At 39.1% G+C, this 19,261-nt stretch overlaps 1 protein-coding gene across 14 annotated transcripts in view; it reads left to right on the top strand.

Annotated features, from left to right (window-relative positions):
• Positions 1-3,971: 3,971 nt before the first annotated feature.
• Positions 3,972-19,261, top strand: part of ANKS1B (ankyrin repeat and sterile alpha motif domain containing 1B) — a 1,252,139-nt gene continuing 1,236,849 nt past the window's right edge. For 12 of the 14 annotated variants that reach the window (XM_001150610.7, XM_009426057.4, XM_009426061.4 and 9 more), the window contains exon 1: positions 3,972-4,600. In XM_001150610.7, coding sequence (XP_001150610.1) covers positions 4,467-4,600 — 134 coding nt within the window. In that variant the 5' untranslated portion in view covers positions 3,972-4,466. The remainder of the gene's footprint in view (positions 4,601-19,261) is intronic. The other 2 variants (XM_063787001.1, XM_063786998.1) reach the window with 2 other exon arrangements.

Here is a 19,261-nt window from a genome sequence, read left to right as displayed (position 1 = left end):
CTTATATGACTCGTAATAAAGATGATATGCTAATGAGATACTCTTTGATTCCTTGTGTCTGCGTTCAGCTAATTATAACTTGGAGAAGATGGGTGATTGATGTTCTGTGGCCTTCAATATTCATGGCCATGAATCTTCAGAAAAATTGTAAATATAATACACTTGGTGTTTGGGTTCCCTCAGGAAGATGATGAGGGACAGAGTTTGTGCCATGTGGCCATGTGGAGAAGAACTTTAATGTCATGCAGGAAGCAAGAACCTGCTCTTCTATCCAGATGTCTAGTATTTTCACATTCTGTAACCTGAAGCTGTTGACTTCATAGTTCTAGTGATGCAGAGTAACTTCAGAACTTGAGATGGAGAAAGTAAATCTACTTCATAAATCACAGGGTTATCTTCTTATTTCAGCTCTGTTGATAGCTTCATGTTATAAGATATTATCTTTTTCTCTTCTTCACTGAAAACAGACCTCGGTATATAATTCTAAGATTGGTCTGGATTCATGGTCCTTCAATTTCTTTTATGTTTCCAAAGACTTTTGTGTGTGTGTGCAAACACTTCTATACAAAAACTAGTATTTGCTTCACTTCCCCCTTCTAATCTCAACCACTAGTCCCTTCTTTTATTAATCAACTCCTAGAAGAGTGACTTGCAGTATGTGTATATTAGAGCAATAATTCTTGCCAAAAAGTATCCAGAAGTAGATTTATATCAGAATTTGAAATATAAGGGATTCAGAGATTCTGCAGGACTTATAATATCTTCTTACAGTGTTACTTCAGAATTAAATAAAATGAGAGAAAGTAAAGGGTATAGTATCATTCCTGGCACAAAATACACATGTACTATTATTATTATTTTATTTTATTTTATTTTATTTTTTTGAGACGGAGTCTTGCTCTGTCACCCAGGCTGAAGTGCAGTGGCGCGATCTCCGCTCACTGCAAGCTCCACCTCCTGGGCTTACGCCATTCTCCTGGCTCAGCCTCCCGAGTAGCTGGGACTACAGGTGCCCGCCACCATGCCCGGCTAATTTTTAGTAGAAATGGGGTTTCTCCATGTTAGCCAGGATGGTCTCGATCTCCTGACCTCATGATCCACCCACCTTGGCCTCCCAAAAGTCCTGGGATTACTGGCATGAGCCACCATGCCTGGCCTACATTTGCTATTATTAATACTGTCCATTGAGAATAGCAAAGATAGATTTAAAAACCCGAAAAAATATATATTTATTTTATAATTAAAAACAAAATAGAGGGTGGCCGAGGCAGGTGGATCACTTGAGGTCAGGAGTTTGAGACCAGCCTGACCAACATGGTGAAATCCTGTCTCTACTAAAAATACAAAAATTAGCCAGGCGTGGTGGTGGGTGCCTCTAATCTCAGCTACTGGGGAGGCTGAGGCTTGAGAATCACTTGAACCTGGGAGCAGAGGTTGCAGTGAGCTGAGATCGTGCCACTGCCCTCCAGTCTTGGCAACAGAGTCAGACTCTGTCTCAAAAAATCAAATCAAATCAAAACAGAATAGAAATCTCAAATCTATCTCCGTACTTAATTTCTAGCTTCAGTGATGCAAATGACTTAATGGACTAAGACCACGTTTCATCACAGGCATAGAATATTATGGCTGGCAAGGCCAGTGGAAGGCATCCGACATAACTTCTTCATTTCACTTATGCACACACTGAGATAGAGATTGTCTAATTGGTTCCCAAGATTCTATCACTCTTTTCACTATTCACAGATGCAAAACATCGTGATGAAATCTGGATGTTTAAAAGATCTGGATATTTATTTTGGCCTCTGTAGATTTTTAAAAGAATGTTTTCACTTTTATTTTGCATGTTAGTCCCCATGTAGCCAAAGCCTTTATCCTCTTCAACAAAAAGCTATGAGGTGCAGTCACTGCAATGTCTACAGAAAAACAAAGTTATGAGGTCACTAAAACCAAAGAGTTTGAAGCTGAAAAATTGGCTTTGATTATCATATGTCAGTAGAATGCCCGAACTGTGGAACTGATTCTTAGAGTAAATCATTACTAATGGTTTTCCCATTGGGGGTGGGGGTTGCATGATTTCAATAAGATGACTCGGGGCCTGCAGTCACCAACTCATCCATGATTAAATGTTGCTTGTGAAAACTGTGGGTGATTTTCAGTTCTGACCAATTGAATACTTACAGTAGATTCTGGGAAAGGTGTGTTTTGCTTAGGTGGCAACATTAGGAAAAAGGAAGAAGGATTTCCCTATGCCATTTTCAAAATGAATGTGATGGCTCCTTATCTCTTGTTTCTTTCATTGGTCTGCTAGTCCCATTATGTCAGGGATTATATTATTATAACATAGATTATCTTATTAAAACAGATTCTAACACAGAAAACAAAACCAAAATGAATTAAAAAACTACACTAGCCAAAATCTACATACTTCAGGAAACCTCCAATAAATAGCCATAATTTACCTAATATTTTGAATCATTGAAATGAAATCTCAGAACACAATGAATTCCATAAAAATGTTTTAATATACTCTTGTTATTTATCTCTAAATGCCTTTTAAGTTTCCCCCAGTTATTTATTGAAAATCTTTGCCTACAGCAGACAGTGCCAGATTTGAGCCTTGGCTCAGTTACTTTCTATCCCTATTATCTTGCGGGTGATCAGTTTCTTCATCTCCAAAATAGGGATGAAAATGGTCCTATCTCATGCGATTGTTGCAAGGCTTAATGAGAACATGGAAAGCACTTAGCATAGTGTCTGGTACGTAGCAACTACTCATCAAATGCATGCAATAATTATTGTCTGACCATTTCGCTTTTCCATGGGGGGCAGGAACGTATATTGGGAAGCACATGGTGTCTGGAGTGAGTCTGTTCTGGGGTCTAGTTCTGAGTCAGCCACTTACTCCATGTGGCATCTTGAGAAATTTAATTAACCATTTGAGCCCTATTTCCTCATTTCTAAAATGGATATAATAATATCCAGTTCACTGGGTTGTTGTAAGCACAGTGCCTATTAAGTCCTCTTCTTACCAATCAATTATCAACAAGTGACCATTTATGAAGTCTATTCCAAGGACAATGCAAAGCACAAGGTGTAACAGGAAGTTTTAATAGAAAATAAACGCGCGTTCTCCACCACGGCCAAGGAGAGCATCTAACAAGTCATGCCAACCATGCACAATGAATTGCTGACGATATATGCAAATTAAAGTGGATCTCTAATCCATGCCCATTTATATTTTTCGAGTGTAGATGTGGATAAATTTTCAATGAGAGCCTTTTTCCTGGTATTCTTACAAGTCAGCAGATCTCCAAAGCCCAACTAAAATATGGGCTGATTAAAGACTCCAGAAAAACTGGAACAGTCGCAAACTGCTCGGTGGCCAGTGCCACAGAAACTAGGACGAAACGAGCCTCTTCTTTCTAACCAAGGGCAGATCTCAGGCTCTCTTGGGGAGGTAAAGCGGAAGGGTGAAATGCCGGTCAAGTTGCCTAGACTCTGATGGAAGCGGTGGCCAAAGGGCCCCTCCCCAGTGTCACCAGCCTCATTCCTGTCACGGAGGATTTTCCTCAGGCGTCGTGACAGACCCAAGGCGTGTCGCTGGGGCCCGCCGGGCCGAGGAGGAGCCGACGCGGCCCGGGGAACTCCAGTCCTCACACGGTTAACGCTCTTCCAAGGAGAGTGGAGGAGGGAGGGTCCCCGCCCACGAGAACGAAGAGAATCTCAGGGCCGAAGCCCCGCCTCAGCCGGCCCGGCCCCTCCCCGCCAGCCCGCCGCCCAACTCGGGCCGCACCAGGGGCCGCACCTGCCCGCGCGCACACGCCCCCCGCGCGCCAGGCCTCGCCGCCGCCGCCGCCCTCGGCACGCGCCCGCTGCGGCTCGCCCCCACCGCCCTGCCTCGGCGCGGGCCACGGCGCACGAGCCGCCGCCGCCGCCGCCGCGCTCCTCCCCGCCGCGGACGCCGCCCCCGCGTAACCGCCGAGGAAGCCGAGGCGAGCCCGGGTCGGGCGCGAGGGCGCGCGGGCCGCTGCTGCCACCGCGGGTGTTCCCTGCGCTCCCGCTCCAGCTAGGACTCTCTCTGCCGCCTCCTCCTCCTCCTCCGACCTCAGTCCTCACCACCCTCCTCCCGCTCCTCAAAAGCACCCCCGAGTCCCCACCCCCTCACGCCCCACCCGCGGGAACGAGGCCTTGGGAATTCAGGGGAGTGGCTGTGGGGGCGCGTCGCGGCTCCCAGCTCGGCCAGCCCCTCTTTCAAGACATGGTCTGATCCCCATTGTAAAAGCTGCGCCCCGAAGAGGAGGAGAGAGTCGTGCTCCCTTCCTGGGGCTGCAGGGAGCTCTCCGTGCTGAAGCTCTTGCATTATTTTAGGGTGGGGCGAAGAGGGCCCTGGATTTTGGGGAGTGGGGGTGGGTGGGGAGGAGGACCCGAGGGGGGCAAGGACTCTGTGGGGGAGTCGGTGAGAGACTATGGGGAAGGACCAGGAGCTGCTGGAAGCTGCTCGCACTGGAAATGTGGCTCTGGTGGAGAAACTCCTGTCTGGCAGGAAAGGAGGGATCCTGGGCGGTGGATCCGGACCCCTGCCCCTGTCTAATCTGCTAAGGTAAGGACGGGCACCAGCTCCGGGGTTGGCACACCTCATTATGCATTGTGATGGATATACGTCCTCCTCCTCACGGTTATTGCACCTGGTGGCTGCCAGCGATTCATTCTTAAATTAGGTAGGAAAACAGACTGCGTGTATGGAGAGGAGGTATGAGCCTCCCAGTCAGATTGATGCCTTAGATTCTTTGAGTAATTTTAAAATAGCCTTCCATCAATGCGTCAGTAAGCTACTTTTCCTCTGAGCCCTGGTGCAGAACTTGTACATGTACTAGTGTTGCTTGAAGAAAATCGACGTTCCGCCCGCTTTCCATCAACATTTATTACATATTTGCAGCTTTGAACCCAGCCTTTTTTGTCTAGTTAAATGAAATTGGCAGAGAATCTCTTGCGTGCATGCAATTACCCTGCAAAAACCACAGCCTTCGGTGGCTCCTACCTTCTCTTGCAGAAGGCGTTTGCTGTGCCGTGGGTTATGATCCCACAAAATGAAGTGAGTGAACCTTCTTTCTGGTGAGATGTCTTCAGCACAGGGTGTGTATAAAACTTGATGGGGCAGGTTAGGCAGCCCCAGCAATACTTTCAGTTACCTGGACATAGCTGAGTGAAACTTGGTTATTATAGCTCAGGATGAAGGATGCCAGGTTGGTATTGGGATACTGTGTATGGAGTACAGTAGAGGCCTTTTAACGTGACGATGTTGTAGGTGAGACTGGTATTGCTTGGAGAATCTTTCTAAGATGACATTTTAAAAAAATGTCAAGGTCTTCATTCAGCAGTACCTTGGAAATAGCGGGGTTGATTTGCATACTTGAGAAACTATTAAAAGTTGTATTGATGGACAAATGAAATCAACTGGGAGGGAGGAAGCCTGGAGAGTATTCACTAGATACAATTCAAGGGAAGCTCTTTAGTTTCTAAAATCGTGGCTATCCAATTTATCCTGGATATTTTTGGAGTCATCAATTGTCATTCATATCTTCGCCTTAAAACATCTCTTGGATAACCCAACTATAGTTGTAAAAATTTTAGAAAGCCCAAGTGATTTCCCTGGTTTTTAAAAAACTGTTCCATGCTACCCTTGACAAGTGCTTAATAGAAACTTTTGGGCGATGACATTGCGTTCTTTACACAAGTTCTCATAGGTTGTGGTGGTCAGACAGTGCAATTAATTATAGGGCTAGCTAAAAGGGAAAATGGAAAGTTTCTATTACAGTGAAATAAATTGAGTTGAAAAATAGTCGATGGGATTTTAAAAAGCCCCATATGTTATTCTATATACTCGTTGACAGTGACATTTTATTGGAATGATAGTTCATGTCAGAAGAATGAATATTTATGGGACATTTTTTCAATAGGTCATAGAGATGACTTGTGTGTACTCCCTTGTTAAATAATCTTCACTTTCAAGCACAGGTAGACAATGTGTGCATATTTCAGATTGCAGCTCTAATAATTGCCTGTAGTCACATGTAGTTTATGTGAAAGCAGTTTATTTCTTTACAGTTTTAAGTTACACTTAAAGTAACAATGTTTGCTGTGGATCCATCAGTTATAAAAATGATTATGTCTAAAAACTGGTTTGCTGAAAGAATTTTCTCAAAATAAACAATTTCTTCGGGAAAACATGAGGAATTCTTTGAGAACAGTGAGAACTTCACTTAATTTTATTGTGATAAATCGTATTTTAAAAACACTCATTGTGACAAAACTCAAAAGCAAACATCCTTTAAATACTCCTTTCCCAGCTGTGATTTTTTTTTTTTTAAAGAATAGATGTCAAGTTTTAGGGATAAAACACCAAGTATTTAATGTTAGTGGACACTAAAGTATCAAAATAGTGACCCACAGTGTATATCTTGAGTGAGAGGTTTTCTCTTTTGCTGGTGTTGTAGTAGTAGTAGTAGCTGTACAACAAAGATTGCACATAGAAAACAAAAGTAAACAACATGTGTTTATTAGAGTACTTCGAACCAAGTTGTAAAAATCACAAACAAAACCAATAACCTTTAAACTTGCTTTTATCCATCTTATACTGAATAAACAGTGTCTGAAGAAAATGAGAGTTGAAATTGTATTCTTTGGGCAATCATTTGCATAAAATGACATTCCTAAGAAGGCACATTTTATTTAGTTGTCACTTTATTTCAAAAATGATTGTCATCAGAAATTTATTGGCAGGATAATGGAAAATGTGTCCGCCGTCAAACATAATGACACTTTGAAATTTTCTTTAATGTTTTAGAAGGAACTGTAGAATATGTTTGGCACTTTTTCCCCGCTTGCTTTATTACCTGGGTTGTGTAATAATGGTGTCAGACCCTATGCTAAGTGCTTACACGTGTCATCTCATTCAATTCTTGTGTCAGCCTTAGGAGGTCCATTCTCATTTCACAGATGAAGGAATAAAAAGATAATATTAAGGACTTGCCCATGGTCACTTAATTAATAATGGCAAAGATTTGAAAATCTGTGATTCAGATTTGTTTTACAACATTTTAAGTCTCATTCATTGAATCTGTTTTATTCACAAAAGTTTAAAGGTGTGTGGCCAATTTAGACAGGCCAATCTGAACATTTTTTGCTATGAAGAATAATTTGAAATTCCTTAAATTTTGGTATTTTTTTCTAATTAAAAAAATCTCACAACTGCCCTTTGAGGGTTCACTAGACAAGAACTTTTTGAAGATGCTTCTGATTACTTGTTATCTACTGATAATAAGAAATTATCCTTTCAACAGTAACTATGTAATGGCGAATCAGGTATGCTTTTGGGTGGCACTGCAATTTTCAGCAAATGTAAGAATGCCATTGAATAAATTTAAAAACCTCTCTAAGCCTCACTATTCTATCAGAGTGGAAATAGTAATAATAGTACCTATCATATAAGATCGTTATAAGGATTAAATGAAGTATAAAGTAATGAATGCAAAACATTTAGCATATAGGTGTTCATCGTTAGTGTTAATATTTTTCATGCACCTCTGAAGCATTTGACTGTATTCTTTAAGGCCTTAATGACTAAAGATTTGCTTCATATTGGACTGGGAGTAAATTTCCCATAGCAATCATAGAATCTTCAAATAAGGAGGGACCTTTCTTCCAACTTCTCACCTAGTGCAGAAATTTTCTCTGTAACATTTCTTACCTGTTAGTTATTCCAGCCCTGTTAAACCTTCCAATGACTAGATTCATTCTATTTTTGACAGCTGTAATTGTTTTAAAATTTTTCTTTTCATTGAGCTAAAATGCACTTCCCTGTGACTTTCAGCAATTGGTAGTAGATTGGCTGTATGGGTCAATATAAAGCAGTCTGATTCATCTGCAGGATAGTTCTTTAGATGCATGTATTTTTGTTTTCTTATAAATATTTTTCATGGAAGAGCTATCATCTCTGTTAACCTTTTATATGGCAAGACAGCATAGATGTTAAGAACTTAGTTTTCATACTTTTCACTACTCTCTCTTTCCTTCTTTACATATTCTCAAATTTTGCAATGACCCTCTTAAAGTATGGTGACTAGAAATTAACAAAATGCAGTAGATGTCCCTTGACCACAGTAGAACATTATGGCTGAATAAAAAAACCAAGGACAGCAGGTTACAAGAAGCATTTATAGTAAGATCTTATTTTTGCAAGAAAAAATAAGTTTGTTTGAACACTTATAATGTGCTTAAGAAGTCTGGAATGATAAGATGCCAAAATGAAGATAGTATTCATCTTTGAGTGGTGGAATTGTGGGTGGGCTTTATTTTCAGTGTTCTGTAATGAATATGTATTATGTAATTAAAATAAAATAGCAGCTATTAAAACATGATACAATGAAATTATTATCTCTTTATTATTGATCTAAGACCTACCTACAGGTCAAGATTTTCTGGGCCATGTAATGGTGTTGGCTCATGTTGAACGTACAGTCAATTAAAATTTCCTGGTATTTTTTTTTTTCAATGACCTGTGAAGCCAGGTCCCCTTTCTGGTACTTTTAAAAGAGTTGATTGAGCTTAAATTATTCCTGTTCCTTTTTATCCGATTTGTTTTATGTTGTATTTGTAATTTCTCTATATCTTTTTGACTCTTTTTTTTCTTCTTTCTGACTCTTGAGTCTGTCTTTCAGCATATTAACTTCTCTCCTCTGTATCATCCAGAGATTTAATAAGCATGTTTTCTATAACCTAAATTCAACACACTGTGCTATATCCCCAAAGCACCTCTCTTCAACTTAGTATAAATTTAAAAGTAGCAGTCTTTACTCATGGTATTTCTACCAGGATTGAAGCCACGCAATAGACAATCAGCTATTTCTCTCCATTGTTCCTGTGAAAATATTGTGAGGTATTTTATCTACTGCCTTTCTAAATTCACTCTGTATTTAAGTGTATGGCATTCTTTTGATCTATCCTTTAAATTCCATCAAAATCAGTCTACTTTATTATGGCTTGTTTCTGGCAGTGAGCCATTGGTAATTCCTAGTATTGGCGAAAATTCCTTCTACCCTCTTGCATCTAATTCTTCTGGGTCTGGATATGCATACTTATTTAAAGCAGCTTACTGTCCCTTATGGTCTCGTTTGGACCTTCAGTAATCTCCTGAAATTATTTGTTTATCCCTTCTGATTTGCAAATGGTTCTCAATAGGGAAAATAGAAGCAAAATAAAAGTTGGGAAGAATTAGATTCTTGGTATTGTTAGATATCATAGAAAATTATCTTGTGGTTTAAAACTACCCACAGTTTTCCTTTTACTCTGCCAGAACTGAAGGTGAAATTAGTGAACTATTACACCTCTTTTCTCTTTTTCAAACTTAGCTAAAAAGGACATTAGCATTTTTGCTGGACAAGTATATATTTCTTTTTTTGTGTTTGCTTGCAGTTATACCTCTTACTACCCCCTTTCATCCTTAAAGAAATCTGAGCTCATCAGAGCACTAAAATTGAGTTGCCTCCCTCCTTTTCTTCCTCCACATTTTATGTGAAATTTCAGTTTATTTAACATATCTTTTATGAGACAGCTGCAAAATCTTAAAAAAAAAAACTCTCTTCCTTTGGCACAACTACCTTTTATTCTAAACAAAACTAATTTCCATTTAAAATGTATATTTAATTAATTTTTTGCTGAGTATAGGATAATTATTTGTATTTTAATACAGTGATAAAACTTTATTAATGCCTCAATTTATTTGATTTTCTTAATGCCTCAAAGAGTTGAGTTTTATATAAGGTGTATTTAGTAAATTCTTGTCAGAAATAAATAATACAGTTCTTAAGATCCCCATGTGAAAAAGTAGATCAATAAGAAGTGGAGCAAAACAATCTTCTGGTCACCAAAAACATAAAAACCAGAGAGCTTATAATTTTTCAGATTTAGGATTCAGCTCATGTCATTTTGGTGATGAATACAGGGAGATAACAGACAACTAGGAAGTACTGTAATTTTCACAACTATTTGGGCAATTGTGGTTATTGGGACCCTGATATAAGAAACTCACTTTCAGGGAAACTGCATTGGTTAAATGGAATAAATCACAAATAGAGCAGTTAAGCTCCATGAAAATGTTATATCTATAAAAATAGTCAAGTTGCAAGTGGGTTATCTATTTTAGATAGTAATGATGTTTGAAGTGGTGATTGCACCATTATGTTCAGGGAGCTGTATCTGCCAGAGTGAACAGTGCCAGCTGCATGATGGGGAGTAAGGAGAAAGGAGGGTGAATTTTGGTATTGACCTCTTTCTCCACTGAGCAGGGTTTTCAGCTCCCTTTTCAAAACACTGAGGGTGATGTGTAGCGGTGAACTAGGGCAGCCAGCCAGTGACTACTACTCAACCTGTCCATCCATTGCACAGTTTCTTGTGTGACTCGATTTCTTACAGATGACAAAGGCTGATGCAAGTCTTCACTGACATTAAGGCAGAAGCATATAATATTTATTAGTGCCTCTGCTGACTTTAGCAACTTAACCTTTCAGGTGACAGTAAACAATTTGATTAGTTCAGTTATATACTGAAATAATTTTGAGGTAATTTTGGAAAATTCTATCAGAAGCCTATGATAGAACATTATTCCTGAGTATTTAACTAGAAATGGAAGCTGACTATAATGCCAGACAAAGGTTAGAAAAGACTAATTTCAACCTATGGAACCTGAAGATATTTAACACTTAATGCATTTTAGAGTGTCTTTAGTTTCCGTTTTGGACATATTGCAGAATGATGTTAGTTAATTAAAATACAGTGAGTTTTTATTACTCATCATATGTTGATATGGGAGAATATTTTATATTTGAAAAAGGAATTTACAAAGAAGACGCTTCTATCTTCCAGTTCTTTCTCATGCATGTGAGGACATGGTTATGTAAGCCATACGGGCAGGCAGAGGCACAATGCCAGTTGAAAACTCATTGAATTTTCTTGTGTAATACAGATCTAGAAACTTTTCTTAAGAGTCTACTTCTTTGGTGTCAGTAGGATATCAAATACATTTTACATTTGTGTTAAATCTGGATGAGGCTTTTAATTGATTTTTGAAGATGGATCAAAAAATATGACCAAAGGATAAATTTTGTTTTCCACAGTGCTATGATTTGAGTGTTGTCTCCAAAACTCATGTTGAAATTTATTTGTCATTGTGACAGTATGAAGAGATGGGATCTGTCTGGACGTGGTGGCTCACACCTGTAATCGCAGGCTTTGGGAGGCTGAGACGGGAGTATCACTTGAGGCCAGGGGTTCAAGAATAGCCTAGACAACATAGTGAGACCCTGTCTCTATAAAAAACAAAACAAAACAAAATAGCCAGGTGTGGCATTGCACGTCTGTAGCCCCAACTACTTGAGAGGCTGGGTGGGGAGAATTGCTTGAACCCAGGAGTTTGAGGCTGCAGTGAGCAATGATCATGCCCCTGAACTCCAGCCTAGGTGACAGAGTGAGACCCTACTCAAAATAAAAAGAAAACAAACAGGTGAGATCTTTTAGAGGTGATTAGGCCATGAGGGCTCTGCATGTATGAATGGATTAATGCCATTATTGTGGGAGTGGGTTAGGTGTCATGGGAGGCTCCTCACAAAATAATGAGTTCAGCCCAATTTCCTCTTTCTGTTGCCCATGCTTGCTTGCCCTTCTGCCTTCTGCCATGGGATGATGCAATAAGAAGGTCCTCACCAAATGCTGAGCAAATGCTAGTACCATGCTCTTTTACTTCCCAGCATCCAGAAATGTGAATCACAAAAACATACATTGTTTGTAAACTACCCAGTCTCAGGTACTCTCTTATAGGAACACAAAATAGACTAAGACACTCTGTTTCTTCTACTGCACTGTCCAGAGTGTTCATCTCTGAATCTGATTCTTATGAATCATGTTTCTTATTAAATGACATGTCTTCATGGATCTAGTTGTGAAATGGAACTTTGATTAAGCTGTGCAGTAGAGTTATTTGGATTCTATTGTGTTATGAGAGTAGCTTTATTTGAAGTGGTTAATCACTTCTAGTTAACTGAACTGAAACAAACTGCTTAGACTTGTTACCATTCTTTGATCAAATTGGATCAAATCTTGATTGATGGATGTGAGCATAAACAGCCAACCTCCTTTCCTGTTTCTATTTCCCACACCACATTCCCTTTAACCCTCCTCAATCACATCTCAGAAAAAAAGCATTTTTTTCTAATTACTACAAGTTCACCCTGGCTCCAGTTTTTGTGCCAGCTGGCATCATCTCTAGATTCCAGCCTATCTCAATATTTAAAAAAAATTTTCAACAGATTTTAGATACAGGAAGTATGTATGTAGATTAGTTACATGGAAATATTGCATGACACTGAGGTTTGGAGCATGGATCCTGTCACCTAGGTAGTGAGCATAGTACCTAATAGGCTGTTTTTTAATCTACCCCCCTTCCACCCTCTAGTAGTCCACTGTGTCTATCGTTCCCTTATTTATGTCTACATATGCTTTATATTTAGCTCCCACTTATAAGTGAGAACATGTGGTATTTGGTCTTCTGTTCCTGTGTTAATTTTCTTAGGATTATGGCCTCCAGCTCCATCCATGTTGCTGCAGAGGACATGGATTCATTCTTTTTTATGGCTACCTAGTATTCCATGGTGTATATGTACCACATTTTCTTGTCCAGTCTACCATTGATGGGCATCTAGATTGATTCCATGTCTTTGCTATTGTGCATAGCACAGCAATGAACATGAATGCATGTGTCTTTTTGGTAGAATGATTTATTTTCTTTTGGGTATATACACAGCAATGGGATTGCTGGGTCGAATGGTAGCAATTTTAAGTTCTTTGAAAAATCTCTGTACTACCTTCCACACTGACAGACAACCTACAGAATGGGAGAAGATATTTGCAATCTGTGTATCTGACAAAGGCCTAATATCCAGAAGCTATAGGGAATTTAAGTCAACAAGCAAAAAACAAGTAACTCTATTAAAAAATGAGTAAAGTACATGAACAGACGTTTCTCAAAAGAAGACATACAAGTGGCAACAAACATAAAAAATGCTCAGCATCACTAGTTATCAGAGAAATGCAAATCAAAACCACAGTGAGAGATAGCATCTCACACTAGTCAGAATGGCTGTTATTTAAAAGTCGAAAGACAATAGATGCTGGTGAGGCTGCAGAGGAAAGGGAATGCTTATACCTCAATGTTAATTTATCCTCTAATGTCATGGACCCAGTGCCTTTTCTTTCCTTTCTTTACCACCAAAAAGTGTTTGTGGGACCTGACAGTTAATTCATAGTGAAGTTGTAATTGATTGGTAAAGCTTTTAGAAAGAAGCAGCTCTTTTCGTATTTTCATTTAAAGAGGCAACAAAACATTAGGCCAAAATAGTAAAGCCATCGACCTCTTCTGGCAGAACAAATGGAGTGGATTTTGCCAGCTCGTAAGAGAATGTTGGATACAGGTGGTAATTCTTCCATTTTTTTTGGAGATAATTTCTCACTCTGTCACCCAGGCCGGGGTGCTGTGGTGCAATCACAGCTTACTGCAGCCTCATTGCCCCCCCCAGGGTCAAGTGATCCTCATGCCTTAGACCCCAAGTAGCTGGGACTACCAGCATGTGCCACCATGCCCAGCAAATTTTTTGATTTTTTTTTTTTTATAAGGACAGAGCCTCACTGTTCCTCAAACTCCTGCCATACATAGTGATTCTTCTGATGAATCTGTGCAAAGTAAATTGAAAACCTTCTGGAAAGGATTGACCATGCTAGACACCATTAAGAACATTTGTGGGCCAGGCACAGTGGCTCATGCCCGTAATCCCAGCTCTTTGGGAGGCCAAGGTAGGAGGATCACTTGAACCCGGGAGTTCAAGACCAACTTGGGCAACATAGGGAAACCCTGTCTGTTGGGGTCTGTTGTTGAGGGCTCAAGTGATCCTCCTGCCTTGCTGTTCTTGAACTCCTGGGTTGGTCTCGAACTCCTGGGATCAAGCCATCCTCCTGACTTGGCCTCCCAAAGTTCTGGGATTATAGGTGTGAACCACCATGCCTGGCTAATTCTTCCTTCTTAAAGGCCAAAGGGGAAGGGATTTGACTGGAGACATGAGAAATGAGAGAGTATATGGCTGGTGATAGAAAAGTATTTTCTTTTTGCTACTCATTTAGTCTCTAGAATTTTTTATTGGATTACATAAACCCATTTTAGATATAAACATATATTATTTGCCTATCAGACGTTATTACTTAGATGTACAGGCATAGCTCAGACATATTGTGGATTTGTTTTCAGACCACTGCAATAAAGTGAGTCATACAAAATTTTTGGTTATCCAGTGCATATAAAAGTTATGTTTACACTATATTGTACTGTTAAGTGTGCAACAGCCTTATATCTAACAAAACAATGTACGTAATTAAAAAATACTTCATTGCTAAAAATGCTAATGATCATTTGAGCCTTCAGCAAGTTGTAATCCTTTTGCTGGTAGAAGGTCTTGTCTCAATGTTGTTGGCTGGTGACTGATTAGAATGGTGGTTGCTGAAGGTTGGGATGGCTGTGGCAATTTCTTAAATGAGACAGTAATGAAGTTTCACATTAGTTGACTGTTCCTTTCACAAAAGATGTTTCTGTAGCATGGGATGCTGTTTGATAGCATTTTACCCATGGTAGAACTTTCAAAATTGGAGTCACTGGAGTCACTCCTCTCAAGCCTTGCTGCTGCTTTATTTATGTTATGTTATAAATCCTTTGTTGATGTTTCAGCAATGTTCACAATGTCTTCACCAGGAGTCGATTCCACTCGTGAAACCACTTTCTTTGCTTATCCATAAGAAGCAACTCCTCATCTGTTCAAATTTTATCATGAGATTGTTGTCAGTCAGTCCGATTTTCAGGCTTCACTTCTATTTCACTTGCTATTTCCACCACATCTGCAGTTCCTTCCTCTGTTGAAATCATGAATCCCTCAAAATCAGTCATAGGAGTTAGAATCAACTTCTTCCAAAACTCCTGTTAATGTTGGCCTCCTCCCATGAACCACAAATGTTTTATTTATTTATTTGTGATAGAGTCTCACTCTGTCACCCAGGCCTGGAGTGCAGTGGCATGATCACTGTGCTCACTGCAGCCTTGACCTCCCAGACTCAGTGATTCTTTGCTTTCAGCCTCCTGTGTAGCTGGGACCACAGGCATGTGCTACCAAGCCTGGATAATTTTTAAATTTTTTGTAGAGACAGGGTTTCCCTATGTTGCCCAGACTGGTCTTGAACTTCTGGGCTCAAGTGATCCTCCCACCTTGGCCTCCCGAAGTGTTGGGATTACAGGCATGGGCCACTGCACCTGGCCCGCAAATGTTCTTAGTGGTTCTATAGCTACCACTAGGTATGGCAGCTATAACCTTACAAAATGTATTTCTTAAATAAGAAGACTTGAAAGCCAAAATTACTCCTCAATCTCTGGGCTACAGAATGGATGTTGTGTTAGCAGGCATGGAAACAACATTAGTCTCTTGTACATCTCCATCAGAGCTCTTGTGTGACTAGTGCACTGCCACTGAGCTGTAATATTTTGAAGGGAATCTTTTTTTCTGTGAGTGGTAGGTCTCAACATTGGGCTTAAAATATTCAGTAAACCATGCTACAAACAGATGTGCTGTCATCCAGGCTTTGTTGTGCCAATTGCAGAGCACAGGCACAGTAGATTTGGCATCATTTTTAAGGGCCCTAGGATTTTTGGAATGGTAAGTAAGCATTGGTTTCAAGTTAAAGTCACCAGCTACATTAACCCCTAAAAAGAGAGCCTGTCCTTTGAAGCTTTGAAGCCAGGCAGTGACTTCTCTTTAGCTATGAAAGTCCTAGATGGCATCTTCTTCCAATAGAAGGCTGTTTCATCTACACTGAAATTTTGTTGTTTAGTGTAGTCACCTTTATCAATTATCTTAGCTAGATCTTCTGGATAACTTGCTGCAGCTTCTGCATCAGCATTTAACTACTTCACCTTGCCATTTTATGTCATGGAGATGGCTTTTTTCCTTAAGCCCCCTGAACCTCTGCTACCTTCAGATTTTTCTTCTGCAGCTTCCCCAGCTCCATCAGCTCTGATGGAATTGAAGAGAGTTAGGGCCTTGCTCTGGATTAGGCTTTGCCTTAAGGGAATGTTGTGTTGCTGTTATGATCTTCTATCCAGACCCCTCAAACTTTCTCCATATCAGCAATAAGGCTCTTTGGCTTTCTTATCATTCATGTGTTCACTGGAGTAGCACTTTTCATTTCCTTCATGAACTTTTCCTTTGCATTTGCAGCTTGGCTAACTGTTAGGCATAAGAGGCCTAGCTTTCAGTCTGTCTCGACTTTTAACATGCTTTCCTCACTAAGTTTATTCTTTTCTAGCTTTTCGTTTAAAGTGAGAAATGTGTGACTCTTCCTTTGACTTGAACACTTATAGGTCAGTGAAGGGTTATTCATTGGCCTAATTTTAATATTGTTGTATCCGAGGGAATAGGGAGGCCCAAGGAGAGGGAGAGAGATGGAATGGCCAGTTGGTGGAGTGGTGAGAACACACACAGCATTATTCAGTTCACAGATAATCATAACAGATATAAAAATAATGAAACAGTTTGAAATATTGTGAGAATTACCAACATGTGACACAGAGACATGAACTGAGCACATTGGCCTAATTGGAAAAATGGACTTGTTAGACACATGGTTCCTCTAAATCTTCAATTTTTAAAAAAGTACAGTATCTATGAAGTGTGCACTAAAAGTATTTCTGTACACATTTATTATATCACAGGTGACAGAGATATGGAACAAAGTTGTATCACGGCTTTAATGCCTAATGTGGCTTGAGATTCAAATGTTAAAAAATGTATTTTACTTTTCTTTTTAAAAAAATTGTGTTGCAAGTTGGCTTCAGCATCCAGGTTATTCCTAAAACTTATGTTTTACGGTACAGGGAAAGCATTTGAAGTTCTGATACCTGGATCTCAATTAGTATTCTTCCACATTGATTTTTCTTTTTTTGGCCTAAATTACTATTAGTCACTTTAGGTTCTTGTTTGGTACCTCTAGTTAGTAATCTGCATTTGAAATGTTTTATGTATTATACAAATATACTAAATATAGTATCTAGTGTTTTGAATATACTAAAAAACTGCTCTATTTACTTACAGAATTATCTCTGTTTTATATAGATATTTTACTGCTAGTGCGGAGATGGCAGTGAGTGGGAGTGTGTTTGGGGGAAGCAGCAAGAATTCTGCAGGGATGTTCTTTGGCTGGGTAAACTCCAGCAATGGAGGAGCCCAGAGCAGAGTTATTCCTGTTAGCCTGCTTTGGCTATTGACCAGAGTGGTCTGTCATCCTGAAGGTTGATAGAAACTTTGAAGACATAAGCAGAGAACGTGAAGAATTACAAACAATGGTTAAACTATTTCTTAAAAATTTTTCATGGGTTTGTTTTATGCTACGTGTGTGTGTATATATATATGTATATATTAGACAAAGCTCATTAATCATTGAGCCAAGTGTTATCCAACTAACCAGCAGGGCACTCAGGATTTTTTAGAGAACTGATAACTAAGAACAGTGATAACAAAAAAAAGGTCTTTACTTATTTTAACAAGTATTTGCTGAGTACTTTGTGGATTCTAAAACTGAATGAGATCATCTCTACCTACCCCATATACTTGCAGAATAATGGGATAGATCTATCAGCAAAAAGGTAAAATACACGGTGATATATGGAGCAATGGAAATACCAAACAATGCTGTAGGAATACTAGGAGCAAGAAGGAGGCACCCAGAATTTGACTTGGAGGAGTATTCAGGGGAAACTGCAGAGAGGAGGTAGTGCTTGAATCTTGTGGGATGAATAGGAATTTTCCAGACAAGTTGGAGAAAGGGCATTTCAGGCAGAAGGAACAGTATATTCAATAATAGTGTGTGAAAATGTAGAATATAGCTTGGGGTATTATAAGTAGTTTGATATGGAGCATGGACAAGAGCTAAGTCTGGAGATAGAAGGACCTTGTGTGTTGCCCTAAGGAGTTTGAGCCTAATCCTGAAGGCCATGAGGATCCAATGCGTTTTTTTTTTTTTCAATTTTAATGTGTTAGTGATTCATTTATTATAATAGCATGACTATTTAAAAATTTGAGTAAAAGATCAAAAATTACCTTTAATCTTATTGCTAAAAACAACTTTTTTCTTAAGCACGTTTAATGTAGTTATCAGATAAAGCATACAAGTTTGGATCCTGAATTTTTCACTTAAGGGTATATCATACACTTTTTCAATGTTATTTCAAAGTCTTCATAGTTATTTTTAATGGCATCATCGTATTCCATCTACTGCATACTTTTCATAGATGTCCTCCATCAGAAGCACCTATGGTTGTTTGTTAAACGTGTTATTTCCTGATCCCACCCCAGGATTTCTGAGTATTCTAAGAATTTCTAAGTGTAAGGCCTGGAAATATGCATTTTACAACCCCCTAGAACATTCTTATGTGCACTAAAATTTGAGAACCACTAATCTGGTGTATATACTGTTGTTACTTAATATTTTCTTAATGATAGATACTTGGATGATTTTTGACTTTATTATTATTATAAGTAATGTTGTAAACATCATGCAGGCCACTTTTTTTACATAAAATTATATTCTTCAATCTTTACAAGTCTTGCAATGTCTTCCCCATTTTTATTTATGGGTGAAAAGGTTAGAAAAATTGAATAACTTGCCCAGAATTACAAAGTCAGTAGTTTTATAATCAGCACTCATGCAGATTCAAGAAGCAAATTCAGGTATTTCTGATCCCAGATATCTTTCAATTGTGCTGTATTGCTTCCTAGTGCCATAGGGATCAATGCATATCCTATGTTAAAATATGAATATACCAATATATTTCCAACATGTAAATGGAAAGTAAATTTTCTACAAAATTATATAGTAATATATTTTAGTTCCTACACAGTTCTCAATTATTTTTGTGTGCTTATCAGTTTCATATTATTGGCAGTATTTTGCTTTAAATTTGTTTCTTGATAGCACATGAACAGTAAACTGAACTGATTGGTAAAGTAAATCACCTAAAGACATTTCAAAAATATGCCCTTGTCAGTTATTTTCACTATATACAGTGTTAATCCAGGTGTGTTGACTCACACCTGTAATCCCAGCACTCTGGGAGGTTGAGGCG

Source organism: Pan troglodytes, chromosome 10 (genome assembly GCF_028858775.2).
Source record: "Pan troglodytes isolate AG18354 chromosome 10, NHGRI_mPanTro3-v2.0_pri, whole genome shotgun sequence".
Lineage (NCBI taxonomy): Eukaryota > Metazoa > Chordata > Mammalia > Primates > Hominidae > Pan > Pan troglodytes.
The sequence above is the reverse complement of the archived record's forward strand: the minus strand, read 5'-3'. Positions and strand labels throughout refer to the sequence as shown.